This window comes from Venturia canescens, chromosome 2, assembly GCF_019457755.1.
Source record: "Venturia canescens isolate UGA chromosome 2, ASM1945775v1, whole genome shotgun sequence".
Lineage (NCBI taxonomy): Eukaryota > Metazoa > Arthropoda > Insecta > Hymenoptera > Ichneumonidae > Venturia > Venturia canescens.
In genome coordinates this window covers 10,567,009-10,586,997 of record NC_057422.1, presented here as the reverse complement: position 1 = coordinate 10,586,997, position 19,989 = coordinate 10,567,009, and the positions used below count along the sequence as shown (strand labels likewise).

General features: G+C 42.2%; 2 protein-coding genes across 5 annotated transcripts in view; one reads left to right on the top strand and one right to left on the bottom strand.

Annotated features, from left to right (window-relative positions):
* The window catches only part of LOC122407187 (coiled-coil domain-containing protein 97), a 66,666-nt gene extending 63,411 nt beyond the window's left edge, over positions 1–3,255 (bottom strand). Inside the window, exons 1-2 of one of the 2 annotated variants that reach the window (XM_043413222.1) lie at positions 3,049–3,255; positions 2,489–2,577 (exon numbers count right to left, since the gene is read on the bottom strand). In XM_043413222.1, coding sequence (XP_043269157.1) covers positions 2,489–2,577; positions 3,049–3,051 — 92 coding nt within the window. In that variant the 5' untranslated portion in view covers positions 3,052–3,255. The remainder of the gene's footprint in view (positions 1–2,488; positions 2,578–3,048) is intronic. The other variant, XM_043413224.1, reaches the window with a different exon arrangement.
* Positions 3,256–3,304: 49 nt separating this feature from the next.
* LOC122407184 (uncharacterized) overlaps positions 3,305–19,989 on the top strand; it is a 297,472-nt gene continuing 280,787 nt past the window's right edge. For 2 of the 3 annotated variants that reach the window (XR_006260168.1, XM_043413215.1), the window contains exons 1-2: positions 3,305–3,695; positions 5,169–5,371. The gene's annotated coding sequence lies outside the window, so the exon portion shown is untranslated. The other variant, XM_043413216.1, reaches the window with a different exon arrangement.

Here is a 19,989-nt window from a genome sequence, read left to right as displayed (position 1 = left end):
GAGGTTTCGTTTCAAGCACAATTTAACAGTACTTTCGTCAAAAAAATTGATTTCAGTCTCATTATTTTTGCATTTTGGGCCATTTTTCGTAAAACCGGCAATGAATATACGGCGGTATCGAAAATTGATTAACCGCGTGCAAACGATTTCATAAAATTTACTCGACTCCGTACACTGGGAACCGCAAATCGACGAGCTAACTTTTGCTCTCTCATTTCGAGCTCGGCGCGTCGTTCATTTTCGTTTATTCTCGTCGTCCCCTTTTCTCCCCGACTCTCAATGCCTCCCTCTATTTTTCTCTTTTCAAAACAACCAGGCGTACCTCATTCGCCGGAGCAAATAAAACCGATGTGTTTTTAATGGACCGCGGACAAACGCGTCCATTACTATTCGCGCGAGCGTAAGCTTTGCACGTGGCCTCCGGATATCTCGATTCTCGTGCGCCCTTATTCATGCCTATAGAGCCCACATTGGGCTTTCCGTGCGTGCACATTCGACTCTGGAACTTCACCGAAACCATATTGCGCTCGGTGGGTTTCGTGCGTTCGCTGATTCTGAGTTCTCCTCATACTCAACTTGGTCCATCGCTCGCACGAAAGATATTTTCAGTCGTTCATAATAAATCGATCCCTTTTTTCTTCTCCACATTCCAGGAGGTCTCCCTCCACTTTTTCGCAAAACGGTGCTGAAAGTTCGATCCATTTTCCAGCCTCCGATCCCGCCCAGCAATAAATTCGCATCTCTGCCGGCTCCCAGTGACGAAGGGCAATGCGAAGATGTGAAAAATTTCATTCGAATTTTTGCTGTTACCAAAATTCATCATTTTCTCTCTCAAAGCGCACTCGGGCGACTCGCCATCCTCCATAAATATCACACAAAAAGTCCCATAGTGCACTATTGCGGCAGCATTAAAGCGCTGCACCAACGTACAGCGGTCGCGTGTGTATTTAACGACTCGGGTGGAAGAGCTCCCTTCTCCGCCTTTCCTCCGCACATACATCCGTGGGGAATCGAAAACGAGAAAATATATGCGCATCCACATGTGTACACGTATCATCGCGCTCCGGGTCAGCGGGAATCGCAACGCTCAATGAATGTTCACCATTATTGTGCATGTATTACCGCGTACGTGGAGTGCTTACGCGCTCCGCCAAATGCGGAGCTCAGTGCTGATGCTGGAATTTCACGTGCGGAGGTTCATCCGAGTTCAGAGGCTTACCGCGCTCATTTGCGGATGGCCAGTGAAAAACTCAGCATCCGGAGGCTCGATCCGCGAGTATATTCACTTCGCAGATCCTTCGCGTCATTCCTTGGGACGTTGTCCCTCTTGTTTAGTTCCGTTTGACTCATTGATGGCAGAGAAGAGTGTGAGGATGCGAGTCTTTCTGCTGTCGAGGATGAAAAACCTTTCAGGAAGTTAAGCTCCCATTAGGGGGATTTGGAATTCCTGTTTCGTCGATATTCCGCTCATCGTTGACACTTTTTCGCCGTTTTCTACCGTGTCAACGAGAAAAAATCCGCTTAGCTTTCAGACTGTCAAAACGGCGCGCGACCCGGTTGACGAGACACCCCCTTAAAAGGGTTTGCGAAGAGAGCGCAAAAGCTCGAACCGCAGAGGAGGCTACTCGACGTGGAACTGGAGGGGATAAAAAGTAAGATTTTTTTTGACAGAACTCAAGTTGATTTTCGCTCCGCCGAACTGCCAGAAATTTGAATTATCAAATAATTGATCCGCTGGCAACGCGAGCTCTGGGGCGCCGAGCAATCAATCGAAACTGAATAACCTTCAATTATGTCCGACCGTACGATTTTCCATTAATTTAAACGAGAACAAGCGTTTCCTGCTGCTGAGTGCTACTCAAACGTTGAATTATTCGATGTGTCAATTTGAAAAAAAAAAAATATCGTTCGAAACGACGCGAATTGTTATTGATTATTCAGTTATTGCACGAATTTTTCATATTTTGGTACGGTGGGAAAGTTCACGTGTTGATAAGAGCGTGTAAAAAATGCTCGAGAAGCTCATTGTCATGGAAGCTTCAGCCGACGAGCGAAATTCGTCGCGTCCGTTATTCGTTCAAATTCAATTTGTTCATTTGTCATTTCATAAAAACAATGCTCCGCGGTTCATCGTTCAATGCGCATATTTGTCGAAGGAATGGCACATTATCGCAAATGGTTTCAACCAATTTTACGAGACAGTGAACAACGTATATTCTCATTTTGACGTGTGCGTGCGTACATATACGTAACGTCAAAGTGCTTGATTTAATCACTCAAACGACATTTGGGCTGTGTCTCTGAGTGCGAGTCAAGTGTTTGGCCTGGGAAAACAGACACGCATCTGCACTATACCTGTGCGATATCTCCATAGTCAGCCGGTCGAATGGATAAAACCACCAGTTTCCAATTTGTCTCCCCCCTTCCAAGCGTTATATTCATACAAAACCCTTTTTAATTACTTCGAATAATTTATTTGTTCACGCACCTGTACGTCGAGTACACTCGATGTAGAATCGTCAATCGATTCTCGTTCCTCGATATGTCCAACTTCATTGCTAAAATTCGTTGCGCATCCTGCAAAAGAGAATGAATTAATGCAAAACGCTTCTCTTTGCATTTCATTCTTTTTCGCATGCTGTCCGAAGCTATGCCGGTGAATGTTTATCTTTTTACTTATTTTCAATGAAAATATGTTCGGAATGTTGGAAAATGCATTTCGAGAAGGGGCCTGCGCGATATTTTTATGCGTTAAAGTTCTATTTTATTGTAGCAGCAAAATACTTGGTCCACGGACGTTTACGGGCAAATAAATTTCCACTTCGTGATGGGGAGTTATTTAGAGTTGTTCAATATATTTTGATTATTTGTTATGAGCGACGATGAGATTATTTTAAATCATAAATTTGACGCGATACAACCTCGTGGTATATAATTGTTGTTCAAGTGATAATGCGAAAGATACAAAGTTAATTCGATGTTTGGGTGTACACATCGCGCTTTATGATCTGTTTTTTTTTTTTTTCTAATAAAACAACGTCATTTTACCATAATTACTTAGTTTTATTTGTGGGAATCCTCGTTTGTGATCAGCTGATTGCGCGTTGTCACGAAGTAAGGGATGTTGAACCATAAAATGTATCAGATCACCAAAAAAATTCTATACTCTAATTTTCACCTGTTTCGTTAAAAAAATATCATCCGATAACCTCACTTTTCATATCACCAAAAACCCAATTATTTAATCAAAAATAAAAGAAGTAACAAAGTAAAGAAATTACGTAATCGAGAATTTAGTTTGAGTTTATCGCGATAGGCGGCGACGTGAGCGCTTCACGAGCGCCACTTCACGATGCGAGCGCCGCTTCGCGAACGGTGGAGCGTCACTTCATCTCTCTTGGCGTGCTCTGTGCTCTTGGCAGTTTCAAGATGGCCGCCGATGTCAACATTCGCGCGGGCTGTGTCAAGTGTTACGCAAAATGTATATCGTTTCGTGTGTTCATCGTGAATTTTCTTCGGGAATTTATTCACAAGTGCCCAATAATCTGAAGATCAAGGCTTCAATTCCAGGGATGAATATCTTTCGTGAAATGCTGCCGAAGCCTCGATCTTTTCGGTCACGCGATCCTGAGAACACCGCATCAATTAGCGCGAAAACTTTTCATCCGTCAATGTTTCGTGCAGCACGATTTTCCGTGAGTACAAATGACTGTTCTCATACGATATACGAAGCACACCGATTCATAATTAATTCAACGCGTCAAATATAATTTCGATGTTCGGTCAAATAATAACATTCGTTCGCGGTCTCATTTTAACTGATCGACGCTAAAGAGGCTCCTGCAACGCAAATTATATTGGCGGGGACGACGAAAATTTCCATATTCGTGAGTGCATTATCGAGGCAAACAATTTTTACTGTTATTCGAAAATTTGCGTCGACAAACTACGGTAAAGCGTGTTTGCGTACAACGGACACAAGTTTTTCGAACAAATACATCGAGATTCCTACCCAGTAAAAATTTGGCAATGCAACAATAGCTCGATTTTCGTAATCTTTCACGAAAATCTGAAAATCCAAACTTCGAGTATCGAACGCGAAGCACCTTCTCCAAAAACGTGAATGTAAAATCTCTTCACATTCGAAAAAGACCCTCGCATTGACAGAAGGATTACAAGGAATTGTTCGCGATGGTTAACGTTGACGCGGTAGTCGCAGAAACCAAGCGGCGAAATTAATTCCCGATAGTTTCTTTATCCGAGAAAGTACGTCTGTCACAACCAGCTGGTAACAGCAGCAGCCGTTTCGATTCTGCAATCCCGGACAACAGAGGAGCTGAAACTCGAACTTTCAACTCTCGCCGGATGCGCTTTACCAACTTTTCCCTCGAACGCTAAACTTCCAGTCCCTTACGTGGATTCGTTCAATATACTCGTACCGGGCTATCATGTGGCTTTACTACAATTAGAAAGGAGTTTCACCAAAGTTCGAATTATCGGTTTCAAGTTAACAAAAAGGTATTACGTACGACCGAATCAATTCGGCTAGACGAATTTCTTACGCGCTCGAAAATTTACAGTCGTTACATTAAGGAGTTTCGGTACAGGCAATACAATGTTGCCATGCTAAACCATGCTAAAAACATGAAAAATTTCAAAAAGTTTAGAATTTTATAAAATTTGGTGAACATATTCTTTAGTGCCAAATTTGGCAATACAAATTTTTTAAGATTTTTCTTCTACACAGTTATCGAGTAATTGATCACTAAAGTTCACGTGTATAAGCATAGCGTTTTCATATATATAGGTATACATTCCGGGCATAAGAAATCTGCTTTAATGCGTAATTACTCGATAACTAAGTAGAAGAAAATTTTGAAAAAAATTGTGTTTTTGCACTTGATGTTGAGCAACATTATCACCAAGTTTGATCAATTTCTTAATATTTAGACTTTTGTACCGAAACTCCTTAACATTCCACAACATTTAATTGAATTTTCGTTCAGTACGGGAAAAAAATCTCGAAATAAAAAGTTTACCACAACAATTTTCCTTGTATTCTAACCAATCAATTTTTCGATCGAACTTCGGTCTTTTCGATCTTCCAGAAAAATCTCTTTCCACCTGTTCTTTTCTATTCGCGTGACTGGTCGAAATAAAAATTTCAGGACACTTTGGCAGCGGTGATACGAGCTCCATAAAAAGAAATTAAATGACAGTGAGAAGAAAAGAGAAGCGGAGAGTGAGGAAGAGAAGGGGAGAGATAGAGAGACGATAATGGATACGGAGGAAAATCCGGAGAGAGGAAATCCATAAGAGACGAGTTCAGTGACGACGCGGATGCTTCGGGGTGCTCCATAGTCGCTAGACGGTATGTATTTTTTACCGGGGGCAAAGAAAAGTGGAAGGAGCGAGAGAGAAAGAGGGGAGGAAAAAACGAGAGCGTTACACGGGGCGGAAGAAATTGCTCTTTATTGTTTTCGTTAGGCTTTACTTCGGGATTTTTACTTTTCTTCATTTCATATTATTTCGCCGGATCCGTTCCACATTTATATCCCGTGAGATCCCAGAGACTCTTCCCTCGGGGCTTTCGAGTGTTGAAGGGAAACGATGTTCTCTAGTTATGAAATGTGCAGAGAATGATGGAAAAATGAAAGTTGAAAAAACTGTAAAATTTCAGAGTACCGAGGAGAGGGAAAGAGAGGGACGCAGATGTACGGAGCGCCGGTAATAGAATAGCTTCAGCTTTTCACCATCCATACAGAACTACCAATCGTCTCACGAGGTCCTTGCGCTCTACCAGCGTCGAGCAAATGAAGAGAAAGAGTTAAGATAAAACGTGAAAGACAAGATTAAGGGAATACGTGCTTGAATAATGGAGCGTTCCAATTCAAAACTTGCACGATTTTACTCTCGATGTGATGGAGCGTACCGAGCAATCTTCCACTCAAAGAATCACCCGAGCGTATCTTTCTATTTTATATTCCATTCTGGCTCGATCTCCGTCGGGAAATCTATTATATTTACAACGATGCAGTCGCGCACGGAGACAAATAATGTTATGTAACCAATCTCCAGCTCGAGATTTTTCTTTACTTATCTCGAAATTACGAACGAGATTGCGTTTTCTGAGCTCTTGTATTTTCATTGAAATATTATTTCGGGCATTGATGAATTCTTCCGATCCTCGCCTTTCGTTGGATCCTTGGGCTCTGTTCTTACGGTTCTCTTACGATATTCAATCCGCGCTACGAATTTCGTGGTACAAAAATTGACATTTCTTCAGAACGATGATCCTCTCACCGTCGGTGACCAAATTTTCGAGAAGGTACAAAGCTGTTTTAATCCTGGTCCCAGAACCAAATTCGCTGTCAGGTGATTCTTCAAATATTTCAACACTCTGAATTGAATTTCGGCTCAATTTCTTTGGCAGCGTATTTTCTGAATGGGTAATAGTACCGATTCATGCTAATTTATAAACGAACCAATTCCCTTTCGTAATCGTAAAACTCTCCTGATTGAGTTGATATATTTTATCGAGATATTGACGAAATGATTGAAATTGACGTATAAAAAACGTTGAATAGAACGAAAAGCTCTCGTAGAAGTCCTCAAAATAAATGGACCATGATCGATATAAAACAGCCGCGAACTATGTTACTGTTTCATTGAAATCGCATTAATCACCATGAAAGCTTTTTGCACTCTACGGAAAATGCAATAAATCTTTATTAGCCTCGCAAGAGCGTACTTACGGTCCTTTTACCATAATTCGCAATGGAATTACGTAACGTATACGCTCCGATGTTTGGTCTTGCAAGCTCATTCTGTGTGCAGGGGAAACACGTGTACCGTACTGACGTGATCAGACAACTTCGTAGAGGTTCAATGAACACGCCAAAAAAGAATGAAAATGTCGCCCATTGTGATCCACTTACTGGTGTGCGCGCGGAGAGGCCTTCGTTGAGGCGTCCTGGCGTCAGTATTTTTCATTTGGCTCTGTTTTTTCTCTCCCTCTGACTGTTTCGTACCGTGGAATTACTGCTCGAGCGTTCCACACCCCATAGATATACGCGGGGGCGCGTTTAAAAAGTTTTATTTCCGTACGGAAGAGTGTGAAAATGCGACGTTTCGAAACACACGTGATTTTCATCCAGCCGAAACGATCTTTAGCCTCCGCTGCCTCTATATATCACGAACAATTGTAATCCCGGAGTGACATAGGCTGCAGTCTTTAGCTCATTAGCCGCGGCAACCGAGCCCTCTCACGTGGTAGCATACACACGTACAAAGACCTATTGAGTCGTTGGGAAAACAAGAGCTTGCGATAATCGACGGTCCAGTCATTGGCAAGTTAAATCTTCGTGGAAGACCCCCATAGTTTCGTGGACAAGCACGTCGTTCGTGGCGGGTATCGAAGTAATGTTTTCACTCATCCTTGGGACTCTGACGAGCCGTATTTCTGGTCGGTGAAATTGAATTTCGGATAATCTTTGATTCTTGCAATTGACTAGGAAAATATTGGGCTTCGAGTCCATTTCCTCGAATTATATTTAATTGTCATTCTTCAATGAATATCCGTGGTGTTTTAGTTCCAGAAATCGTCTCTCCGGCTATTTCAAACGTGGGATATTTCTGAAGAATATACTATTCGATCGTAGCAGCCGGACAACGCAATGGTGAAAATGGATTTTCCACTGTACCGAATGGACCAATCACTGTACCACTCATTTCAGCCTGCTCTCGACAAGAACCATGGTGAATTGGCGCAGAATGCGGAGAGCTTAAAGCTTCTCTATGCACCTACAGAAATAGTCAGTGCGAGCATCGTGTGTTCGGGAGAGAGAGAGAGAGAGAGAGAGAGAGAGAGAGAGAGAGAGAGAGAGAGAGAGAGAGAGAGAGAGAGAGAAAGAGAGAAGAGAAACGTGGGTTATAACAATGGGTAATCCGAGTATTCAGGTTATAATACTTCACGTCACACGCTCGTTCGAGAGCCGATTTCGAGCTGTTTCCTGCGTCTCTATGTGCGCGAGAGCTTTAAACATAGTGAACCAAAAACCGTAGAGGAAATTCATAAAGTTAGAAAACTCGATTTCCCTTTCATCTATTTTATAAGGTATGCGGTTCGGTAGATTTTAATAAATTATAATGCCAGGGAACGGAAAACCCTAGGAAGGGAAACCTTGGGCAGCGCATCCCCGGATGCTGGGAATCGAACAACTGGAGCCTCCTCAGATTATGGTCGTCATTCTTACTCCTTTTTTTCGGTACGTCGGATTAGCTGACACTCGTTAAGTAAAATCCCATGAAGGGTGCGTTGTAACAAAAGCTACTGAGAAATTTTGTTTCGATTCGCAAAGCCTGTTGATTCCAACGTCAGTCTATGCGATGGCTCGTAAGACGTGCTTCATAGACATGCGTATCGTATTACAAATAATCCACAGCAAACCTGTTCTGTGTCTAGTGCGAATGATGCCTGGTACTCCTCGCATTCTTGTGCGTGTCAATAGAGATTGAAGATGTTGAGGGAGTTCCTGCTTACCAATGAGGAATGTGGCATGCATTCTTGCAAGCACGTACAATGTAGGTGTGTAAATACAGGATGAGCCGAGGCTTATTAGCACTGATGAAGATTTTTGAGACGAGAAAATTTTATAAACAAGTATTGAGAACAAAATTTCATAATTTAGAACAAAAAAGGTTGCTGAGGACCATTGAACCGTTCCCACGAAGCTTTACCAGATGCTCCTTTTCAGCGTCAGTTCTATTTTCCCAAAACCTTCGAAACAGTGATAAATTTTTTAAATGAGATCATGAACGTCCTCAATTTCAATGAGTGCCTCAAATCATACGGAAGTTCATGTGACCAGCTGAAATTGAATTTTTTGGGATTCAGAAGGGAACACAAATATCCTCGTTTGATGTCACGATGAGAACATGCGACCGAGTCTACACACTTGCGAATAATCGCTGAATCATTTTTTCGAAAGCACACATACAGATTCATGGACATTATCATTGCTAACAACTATAAGCTCACCCTGTATATATCTGATAGGAATATAATATGTACCGAAGCGAGGAGAGGTTTATCGGTTGTAAATAGCGATTGGTACATTATGTATGGTTCAATAGAATATAGGTATAGAGAGTAGCTTGGCAAGCCCCAAGGGTACTCGGAACAGGGACACAAAGAGTCACGAGAACTTGCACCATCCATATGGCGTCTCTGGGTTCTCTTGTATGCCAATTTGATACGCAGAAAGGGAATCGATGTGGCCCTTTATATAACACAAGTTTATCTATTCAGTAACATGGCAATACGGTTCGAGTTGTCGTAATTTGATACTCGGTACCTGGTCTTTCAGTTAGGAATTAATCCAAGCCTCGAGGTTTCACTGCCTCGTTCCTTTCGCTTTGTTTTCGGTTCAATATATTTTTCGTCTATTTCACAAAGTTTATTGCTTTTGACATTATTATTCGAGTGTAAATTTGCGACGAATTTTGTTACGGTTCACGAGGCAAAAGCGTTTTCGTTGGTTTATTTTTTTTATTTAATACCATCCATCAAAGCTGCGGGGCATGCAGGATACGAAAATAAAGGAAACGCGAGAGGAGCGAAAGGGATTGGTGCACTATACATTTGATCTCATCTTTCCCGATGCAATACCATGCGGCAAAGCCTGCGACGGGTGCGCTCATATTTTCAAATTCCCTTCTCGCTTTTTCCAACCCTTTTTCCCATCGATATTATCCTCTCACTCATCACCGCAGTACTCTCTTGCTCACGCTTCAATTCTCTAATGGGTTTGTTAACGGCACGTTGCCTTCGGTATCCTCCTTGTTTGTCCCTAAGAGAGCGAGAGAGAAAGGGAGCGGAAACGATCCATGCGGGGGGAGGGAGAAAGAGATTCTCGCATGTGATATAATCGGGCCCGATATTACCAGTAGTGAGCAGGTTCAAGAGTCTTTTAAGCACCACTCGGCCGCACAGCGTCCAAAATGGAGAACTTTACAGTATCGCGAGGTGCAGTTAAACCGACCTGTACGGGTCACTAACTCGGAATTGTAACCACGAAAATTCAGTAATTGATTAAATCTATGTAACATTAATTTGTTTACACGAGTCAAAAGTTATGAAATTTTGGAATTCTCACGTTTTTGGAGACGCCGGAGAAACGACCCTCGGGACAGTACAAATTTCGATAAAACTTGGCAGGTTTTTTCTTTTCATCAGTGGTGCTGAGCTTCCAACGCGTATTTTCTTATATATCACGATGACAAGGAGTGTCACTTTTCGTTCGTTCAAATCTGTATACGAAATCCAACGTTCGATCTTCCCTCGCTTCAACGGCTCCTTAATTTTTTATTTTCCGTGTTTTTGGCTGAGGTACCGAGTTCGCTGTTTACGGCCACTCTCTCTTCTCTGTATTGCACTTCTGTATGGGAAATCTGGTCGGAGCCCTACCTCGACCGCTTACGCATCGCTGTGAATGTGCAGCAGGGTGTCAATTTTACACGAATTATTGGAAAAGTGATAATTTCGTTTCGATTAAAAATTGAATCTAATTATCGATATGCTCAAAAGTTGTGCCTTCGTCTCATGATTTTCGTCGTAATTTCCGAAATATAAGCCTTCTTGGTCTGCCCAATATTGATTTATTCGAAGGGTTTGCCATACAGAAGTTTGGTGAAATGGGCTCCGGGCTTACTCGGGATCTGGGGAAAAGAGAGTGTGAGAATATCGGAGAGAAAGATCGAAAAGGGCTTTGGAGACCCCGTATAAATAAATGATAGAAAAGTTGGCAGTTCACCTGCGTTCCCTCGTTAGATTCCCGGGCAATATATCTTGCGCCGTCGAAAGCTCTTAGCTGGTAGAATCGCGTTGGTTTTGTTCATCTGGCCCATTCGAATACTGACAATATTAGAGCGAATCAATGCCGAGTAATTTCTCCGTCAAAACCAGGCGTCCCTGCAGTCCCCTCCGATAAAAACTTTCTCGGGTTCGCGGTACGCATGTAACCGGGTTGACCGTCGTCACGACGTCATGTCAGCGATATCCGACTCCAGGGGAAAAGACCCTCGAAACGATTATCATGCGAGCGAGCCCTAGGCACCTTCTGGAAACAAAGAACTTTCAACAATTTTTCAACCATCAAATACAGCGAGTTATTAAAGTTTTGCAAATGTCATATCGAGCTTTTTTTTCGAAATTCAATGAATTTTTCAATTTACCGAAAATACAAGTTGGATGCGGCGAATTTCTGGCAATATTTTTCTACAATATCTCTCGAGCCGTTAACACTTTTACAACGTTTTATGAAGCAGTCTTAGAAAATGAAAAAAATCTGTGTTTGATTGGAAGTAGAAAATTTGATTGCATTGCAGAACTCGTTACAACGGCCGAGTCATATTTCACTGCTCATCTCTCCTCTATCCGATACAAAAATGAACAGCACGTCACTCGACCATTTATCAATCTCCGCATGCACGTTCGTGTTCCAATTTTTCTACGAGCTCAATTAATTATCTTGTGTGATGAATCCTACGAGCTGTTTCTCCTTTCAAGATTTCTCGTTCTAGGACACCCTGTACATATATTGACTAAATATTCATACGTGTTTTTACACATATATTGATTCGTAAATATGTGTGTGTGTGTGTGTGTGTGTGTAAATACTTGACGTGTCAGGTACGATACATGCCCATGGCGTTCTTGGCGAGCGCTTGTGTCTAGGTAACGTAACCTGTGCTTCGTAAGCCTTTTTTTCTGTCCCTTACCGCACTTTTTCCCTCTTATGTCCTGGCTCCTCCTCGTCTTTCTTTTGCCTTAATTTCACCTCCTTTCTTATTAGCTTTCAATTTTTTTCCACTTTTTGTGATGCTTCTTTTTCTCCGATCGCCGATATTTTTTACGTGTTCTGGCAAAAGTTCTCCTCGACCGTGTCTCTCGACTCAGGTAATTGAGGGAGATTTTTTTTCTGAAGTTTCTTTTATCCGATCATTTGAAACGAAGTGTGTCGCGCAGTTTTTATCGCAAATGTGAAAGATCCTTGATTTCGTATGGGACTCGTATACGATTCGTGAATGAAAACCTACCAGGATTTGAGATCAATTTTTAGTCAGGATTCTACGACATTGAAACCCAGGAGCCTAAAATAGGAATCTTCGGTACTCGTGAGACCGGGAAACTACATTTCATGAAAAAAATGCCTCGAATACTTGGTTGATTCGAAGAAACGTGAATTTAATGAACGATTTCGAAAAATATGTCTGCAGAGAAAATCGATGGATTTTTATCTTCGATACAGGTCGGTTCGATCTCAGTGAAACAGAATTTTCATTGTTGTTGTTGGTTTTTTTTTATTCACCCTCAGGAGTTGTCGCCACGCAGCAAGTCAGCTGCATATTTATGAGTTATTTTGCCAGGTCTGTTTCATCATTTACGCAAAAATAAAACAATGATCGAACACAGGGAGTAGGAAACGTGAATATCACATGAAACGGGAGACGATCACGGATTCCTCAGGAATCTGCAATGTGCAGTACACTCATGGATCACAGAGCGTGTTGGTATGCAATTTGAGAGTCTCAACACTCATCAATATTTCATCAATATTTCATACGGATTCGTAGGAGCTTGATCGCAGTCTCGATACGATTCGGGACACACGAACTCGAGTCCGAAAGATCGCTGACTGGTTTCTCTCTCTCGCAATGTGTCTTGCTCTTTTTTCTGGTCTCCCGGGAACTTTGCCTCGCCGATCTCTCGCCAATGATTTATCATGATTGCGGTCTCGATCGTTGGCGATTTCCCAGACTGCAGGCAACCCTTCCCTCGCGGCCCGTCCTTCCTCTTTTATGTCTCCTTCTTCCTGCTCTTCACGATCTTTCTATCGTCATCAATCGGATAGCAATGAAAGAGGAGCCCGAGGGCAATTGAGCGATGCTGTCAATGCTCGAATCGCAACGTCGTGTCTCTTGAAATGCCTTTTTTCCTCGTTTTTTATACAATTCGATATTTTTTTCGTTCGAAAGTAACGCATGGGAATTCTAGAATCGAAAATTTGCAAAAATTTCAATAAAATCAGGCTACGAAAATATATTTACTTCATTCAGCCACGTTTAGGACCTATTGCGATTCCAAGACTGCATTCTCACCCCAGAATTTCACAAATGATGGGCAGGAGATTAATACCGAAGAGGGTAAAAGGTCAAACTTTGTCATCTTCAAAGTGATTTCGAATGAACTTTAGAAATGAGTTTCTTTTCTTGCATCTCGCAAAGATTCATACGCTAATTCCATGGGGAATTTCGGATTTTTCTCATTCGTTTTTTCTGTTACTACTTCTGCACAATGTTGATGCGGAGGCAAAACTGATGAAAACGTAATACTTTCCCTCGTGGTTATATCTGTACGTTCGTTCGGTTATTTGATTCCATACGATATGGATAGACCGTATTTATATTTTCTATAGACACAGGTATATACGTTGGTAGGTATGTTTTGATACACGGAGGCTCGCACGAGGCAAATATGAGGGGAATTCTCGTATTCCCCAACTGGGAAAACAGAGAAACTGGAAACTAACGAACCTTGTAATTTTGAAGCAAGCAAAACCATGCGAGCTCTCTTTTGCTGTCTCGCTCTTTTCCTCGCTCATTTGTGATAAATGAACGACGCTAGAACAAAAATTTCACATGTTTCTAGGATTTAAAAATTCTTAAATTTTAGAATTTTACTCCCCGCGGTCTTGTGGAAGGAAATTCCATGGATATCGAGAGTTTATGGGGTCGAGGCAAAACGTCTGGGGAAATCAGGTAGTAACGTCTACTCATGTGCTCGTATAATATAATTTCGAGAGAGCGTGTAATATTTAAAAGCTTTTATCACCTTCTGTACCCTTCGATCATTCATATTTAGATATACGTGAGTAACAATGCATGTATGGATGGGAAAGAGAGAGGAGGAAGGAGGGAGCAAGTTGGAGAATGGAGTTTCCTTGTTCAACGAATTTCACAACGTTTTCTTAAATACCAGAAATAATAAGACGAAGAAAAATGCGTTTGGGGCGTACAGGAAAGATGAATACACGGCCAGTATTATTCCGAATTTATTCTTAGCTTGTATTTGTTATTTTCCAACTTTCCAGAAACAAGAATTCGCAGGATGCCTCACTATCGTTTTTTTCTTCTATGCCATCCCTCTTCCCCCCCGTGCATCGAGCAAACTTTGATTTTCTTTCATATCTTCGTTCAAGCCCTAAGAAAAGGTGGAATCCATTTCCTGAAACAGAAAAATCGAGCTCTTTCGTTCGTAGCCGAAAAGTTTCGACCACGGATTATTGCTTGGCTGAAAGGATCGCACTGTTATTGGGCATTTTGTTTTCGTCGAAAAATAATATTATAAATGCTTTTTCTTTATATTTCGAATCGGTCGAAGTAGAGGAAAGTAGTGCTCATTTAGAAGAACACTTCTGGTGAGCAGGCGCGCACCCAGGGCACAGACTGGGGGTTGAAAGCTCGCACACAGTTGCGTGTCGCGTCTCAACAGGCCCTTCTCAACTCCACTGCTCGAGGAGGGGTTGTCGAGCGGGTGGTGTATGCTTCACTCGTGTGTTTGTTCATGTATATGTGACTAGAAGGTTATCCATGAACGAGAACGAGAAAAAGGTTTCCCTCGTGGGTGAGCTATGGAGACGAAAAAAACGAGCATGGAATCTGTTTTCGCGTCTGGGAAGACTCAATAGTTTGAGATTAATTGCAACCGCGATAGATACATTTCGTTTAATAACATTCAGGTCTTATCTACTAAGGGAAATCATTGAAAAGGCCTGGAAAATTCATTTCAAAAGTTATGAAAACTGACATCTTCGATATCGGATATTAGACGTTGGATATTCAGTGAGGAGTCGATTCCTACATTTTCAAATCCATAAAAAATTACGTACAAATTGAAATTCAACAAAATGAATCTTTCTACAGCTGGCGTCGAGGCTCAAATTTGTGCATGATTTGACGCCATGATTGTCGTAAATACGGAGAACAATTTTTGACAACCGGTTGTCCAATAACGTTGCACCTTTCTCAGTATTTTCAATTTTTACCCCAGACCATGTTACATCCAAAAGATAATAATAGTTGACGGAAAGCCAGGTAAATAAAAGAAAATGGCTTGGGAACAGAGAGATATGCATGTAAATATATGTATATGCACGCATTTCGTAATGTGCAAGTCTAGGATGGAGAAACGTTTGGTGGCTCTTGTGGACCCTCTCTCATCTCGTGCCTCGCGATCTCTTGGTGTGTTTGTATGGGCGAGCGTGAGCAGGCATCCACCAACGCCGACGTCTCTTCTCGCGTTGTCTAGTGATTGCTTGCTTTGATCTTCGTAATCATCACCACCCCTTCCCATAAACCAGCTCCTACACCATTTCTCTTGCTATTTCAACCTTCCCTCTACCCCACTCGCTCTCCCACTCCTCCCCTTTCCCTCTCTCTCTCTCCCTCTTTCTTTCTGTCTCTCTGTTGCTTTCTCCGTTGAACTTACCACTCGCGTTCTCATACTCCAATATCTTCGCTGTATGAACAGCCAGAATACCCAATCTCTCTGTCCCTCTCAGTCAGTATACGTTCGTGTAACCCTTAGCTTCCCCCTTCCATACGATCCCTTCTGCCTATCATGAGCTATCCAAAATTCCTTTGCCCACATTTTACCTTCGCTGTCATCATTCTTCTCCTCTCGCCCTCTCTTTCTCTCTCTCTGTATTTGCTACTGCTTCTCGTTTTTTTGGAACTCGACAATGTTTCGTGTTGCTACTCCATAATGTTTCATTGTAACTACGCTCTTCGAACGTCGGTCTCACCTAACACCGTAACAGCTCGACCGTCCCACTTGAATTTTTCTTCATTCTCTCTCTCTCTCTCTCTTTCTTTTCCACGGTCTCAAGATGCTCAGGTTTACAAAGTTTGCAGCAGGGATGATCTTTGTCCCTTCGTACCACTCGAATTTACATTGCAGCGTCGCCTAAATGTGCCTGTAAACAAATAGTTATTTTTATGAGCTTTATTTCAAGCACCTGAATTTATCGTGCTTCAGAAAATTGGCTTTTGCTGAAAGTAATTTGGAGAACGAGCCAAACGGCTTCATTTCGAATTCTTCAGAAACTGTGACGATTGTTTTCCACGGAACATGCGAAATTTCATGAAGTTTTGGTTACAATCCCATCTACATAGGCAGTTAATAAAAAGATCGTTAGGAAAAAAACTTTGACGAAAAAAGTCAATGTTAAAATAGTAACTTGAAAAAACCAACTGCAAGCACTCATTTTAAATTCATTCGATAGAAGTAGCAATTTCATTGTATACGCGAACACGTGCATAGAGAACCACTCGAAAGTATTTTTTTTTACGCTTTGAGGGAGCGAGCCCTCTAATTAATTTTTTCGCTTCACCATGTTGAAGCGGAAAGATGCGTAAGTACTTCAATTATTCCACGGCACGGTTTGTACGATCATTTTAAGTAGACTGTTTATTCGCGTTTTCGTTTCACTATATTTTTCATGAGATATGCCAGGCAGCACATAAAACAGGCTGCTTATTCTAAACAAAAGTTGAAAGTTGTTTTATATGTTGACGATTCGATAGTACCAAATTAAAAAAAAATTAAATTAATTTTTTTTCTCCTTTCCAATAATTTTCTGAACAACCCAATGCATAAATTTTCATTTCCATTTCTATTGACGAGTACATGAAAAAATTGAACAAACTGAGTCTCAATTCATGCGTGACCTGAATAAATCGAGTTTTCTATTCAAGAAAAAATTGCATCAGTATAATGCTGATCGGAATCGTTCCATCTCACTGGCCACTTAAACTTTGGATAGGGACTTTGAGGCCGCCTGTATACATTTGTATGTATTTCGCTGCGGCTTTCGAGTGACGTTAATTAACTCGTAAACTCTTTATCCGAGACACATTTAAACTAGGTTTAACTCACAGTCCAAATATATAACGCAGCAGAGCGGCAATCTCAAAGCCATCGAGTGGAGACCGAAAGGTTTCGTGTCTTTCGTCGCTCCCGCCTTTGCCTTGTACGTTTATTTTTTCGCGCGAGGCTCCCTGCCCGTATACACATGTCCCTCCCAATGCGTTCAAATATCTCACTCTTCCAATCACAATCTTCCAATATAGGAACTACTGCACCTAAAACGTATGTACATATGTGTATGTTTATAACGCGCCCCGTAAAATAGTGTGCTTAAGTAAATAAGTCGGGTAGATTTAACTGAACGGAACATAATATCCCACGCCTGATTTTACTCACGCTGTTCAGAGGCGTGGTAGCCTGAAATTTCCTCACGAAATCCTCAAATTGGAGAGAATTCTTTCGCCGAAATAAAATCACAGTCCGCATTTCAGCACGGAACCCGCGATTCTAGCCCAGCTTGGTTACTCGTGTCCCAAGTCACCAAGGAACGTTGAATGGAATGCCAGCAATTTCGAAGATAATCTTAAAATCATTGATAAAACTATTTTGGAGGCAAAATTTCAAATGAAATTTTCCATCAATGGCATACAAGCTTATCCTGTGAAAATTTTCCTGCATAAGAATTTGGGTCATCGCAAGCGTCCCACTCGTTGGGAACGATCCAAAGAAACATCGATTCCTTCAATTCCACGGTTCCCCGATTTTTCGAAGACGAGAAAAAATTTGTAGAACTGCCACATACATTATTCGGACTCCGAGTACGCTTTGTTTTATGCAAATGGGAAAACCATACTTGTACACTTCTGCGACTCGTTCGAGGCCAATTTAAATGTAGATCGAAAATCACATATAAATAATAGAAGTTCAGTGTGTCCGTATATACTTCTGTATAACGCAGAGGTACGTGTGTCTGTACGAAACCAACCCCTTCGTCCCTTATTCGTCGTTCAGACCCGGTATGTATTAATACGTCCGCGGGGATTTTAAACGCTCGCCAATATCGGACTCTTCAACAGAGCCCGTGTACAAGAGGGCGAAAAAGGGAGGGGGGGGGGGACTGCGGTAGTCTCGATGGCTTCAATCTAGAACCCTTTTTCACCCTCCGTGTTAATTTCCGCAGCGTCCACATTCCTCCGTTGTTCTTGTTCCCGAACGACCTTGTTTTTCTGTTTAATCCGTCGCTCCACAGCTGAGATGGATTAAACCCTCCCGTGCCACCATGAGCCAATTGCAATTTTTATACATGTGTATTATTGGGGCAGGGCACCATTTTCGGAGACGGAAAATAGGTTGAGTACAGTAGAAAGCAGGCGTTTTGGGGTTCGCTTCATTGAAGGAGATGAAAAAGATGATGAGCATCGTTTTGAAGAGAAATGCCGGAGATTCTGAGATGGAGAACGAACAAGATTACTTATAATCTAAAGAATCATTCAAACCATCATTCCTGCCAACTCGGACAGTGGTCTGTGAAGCCTGCCATTTGAAATGTTAATCACAGTCGATGCATATCAGTCAGGAACGTTGATCGGCCCAACGGATCCGAGGCTCGATGACCAACTGCGTAACTCGATATCCCAGCTGCGCGAGAGTCTCACAACTTATGAATATTCAAGAAATTTCGCGGGAAATTGGCTGTTGAACGGAGCAATCAAGTGTGGGAGTGACGCACGTCGTCACTGTCGTGGATATGCGTTGTGGACACCATGGATGACGTGTCTTCGCGTGGAACAGTTATCTGTGTGTGTGTGTGTGTGTGTAAATATATAGCGCGAGGGAATGGTTCACTGATGATGGGAGATAAGAGCTGCCGGATCTTGCTGTCTCACCGTATCGCTTGGGCTACTCGGGTTACCCGTTGAACCTGGCAACCGAGGGTTCAACCAAATCTGGCCACCCTCTCCGATGACATAATCCTCTCCAGGACCCACGACGATAAACTGTTTATTATTGCGTTTTTGACCTTAATCGCGATATATAAAGTAAAACGACTTTGTATATAGACATTCACTGGATATACGCTGAACCGGGTGAGTGCACGTTGCGCATAGATATCGTTCAGCAAACTAGCCTTGCGCGATCGTAAAACGTACTTTTCCAGTGCTTGTTGCAAGGGGAACCGAACTACCGTTGCAACTACCCAATAAAGACTAAGGAAAACCCTTCAAGAGCTCACAATGGATTCGCTCATCAGTTAACTCCGAGCCCAACTGCTCCGGCATCAGAGAAAGAGAAATATCGCTCTACTAATCAAACCCCATTGATCTATATAGCCTATAGATAGATTTTTCACTTTCCTCCACTGTAGGGTCTTCACCCTTCTCGACTCCCAGGCACGCCCCGACTAGTCGCCTGCTCCATCGTTCCACTTCATACATTTCATTATTCTTTTATCTCGTCATAACCTTGGCAGTGCTCTCGAAATTTAGCAAAAACGAAATGCGATGTTGGTCAAGTTCGATTTGGACATTGGATGAGAAAACGTTGCTGCTTCCCACTATTAACGACCATCGCGTCGTTTCTCGGGTATTTGCCAGAGGCCTCATTATAATTTCATTGAGCTCTGAGAATCCTTCATCATTTCATGAGCATGTGTTGAGAGGATCGTTCCGTACGCACTCACGGTCTCAGAAAGAGACACGAGAGCAACAGAGAGAGAGAGAGAGAGAGTCGTTCACAGACAGGGCTTTCCATCTGAATGGAAATGGCATGATCATCTTGTGTGTCCCGTTCCGAGCTTTATGTCTGATATCCATTATGGCGTGTATATTCCTCACAGAGCTGATCATCCACCCACTGGATCCCCACATGTACAGATACGCATACATAGTAGGAGATGGATTATCGCGTTTCACTGCCTATACGAGGTTGAATCTCGACGTCTCTTACGGACATGTTGCCTCTGCTGAGGCTTCGAAGCTGCTGGATCCCACAAAGTTCTAGTTAGCAATATCATTTCACGAATGCAAATGCCTTTTTTTCGTTCAATTCGTTGTTCTGCA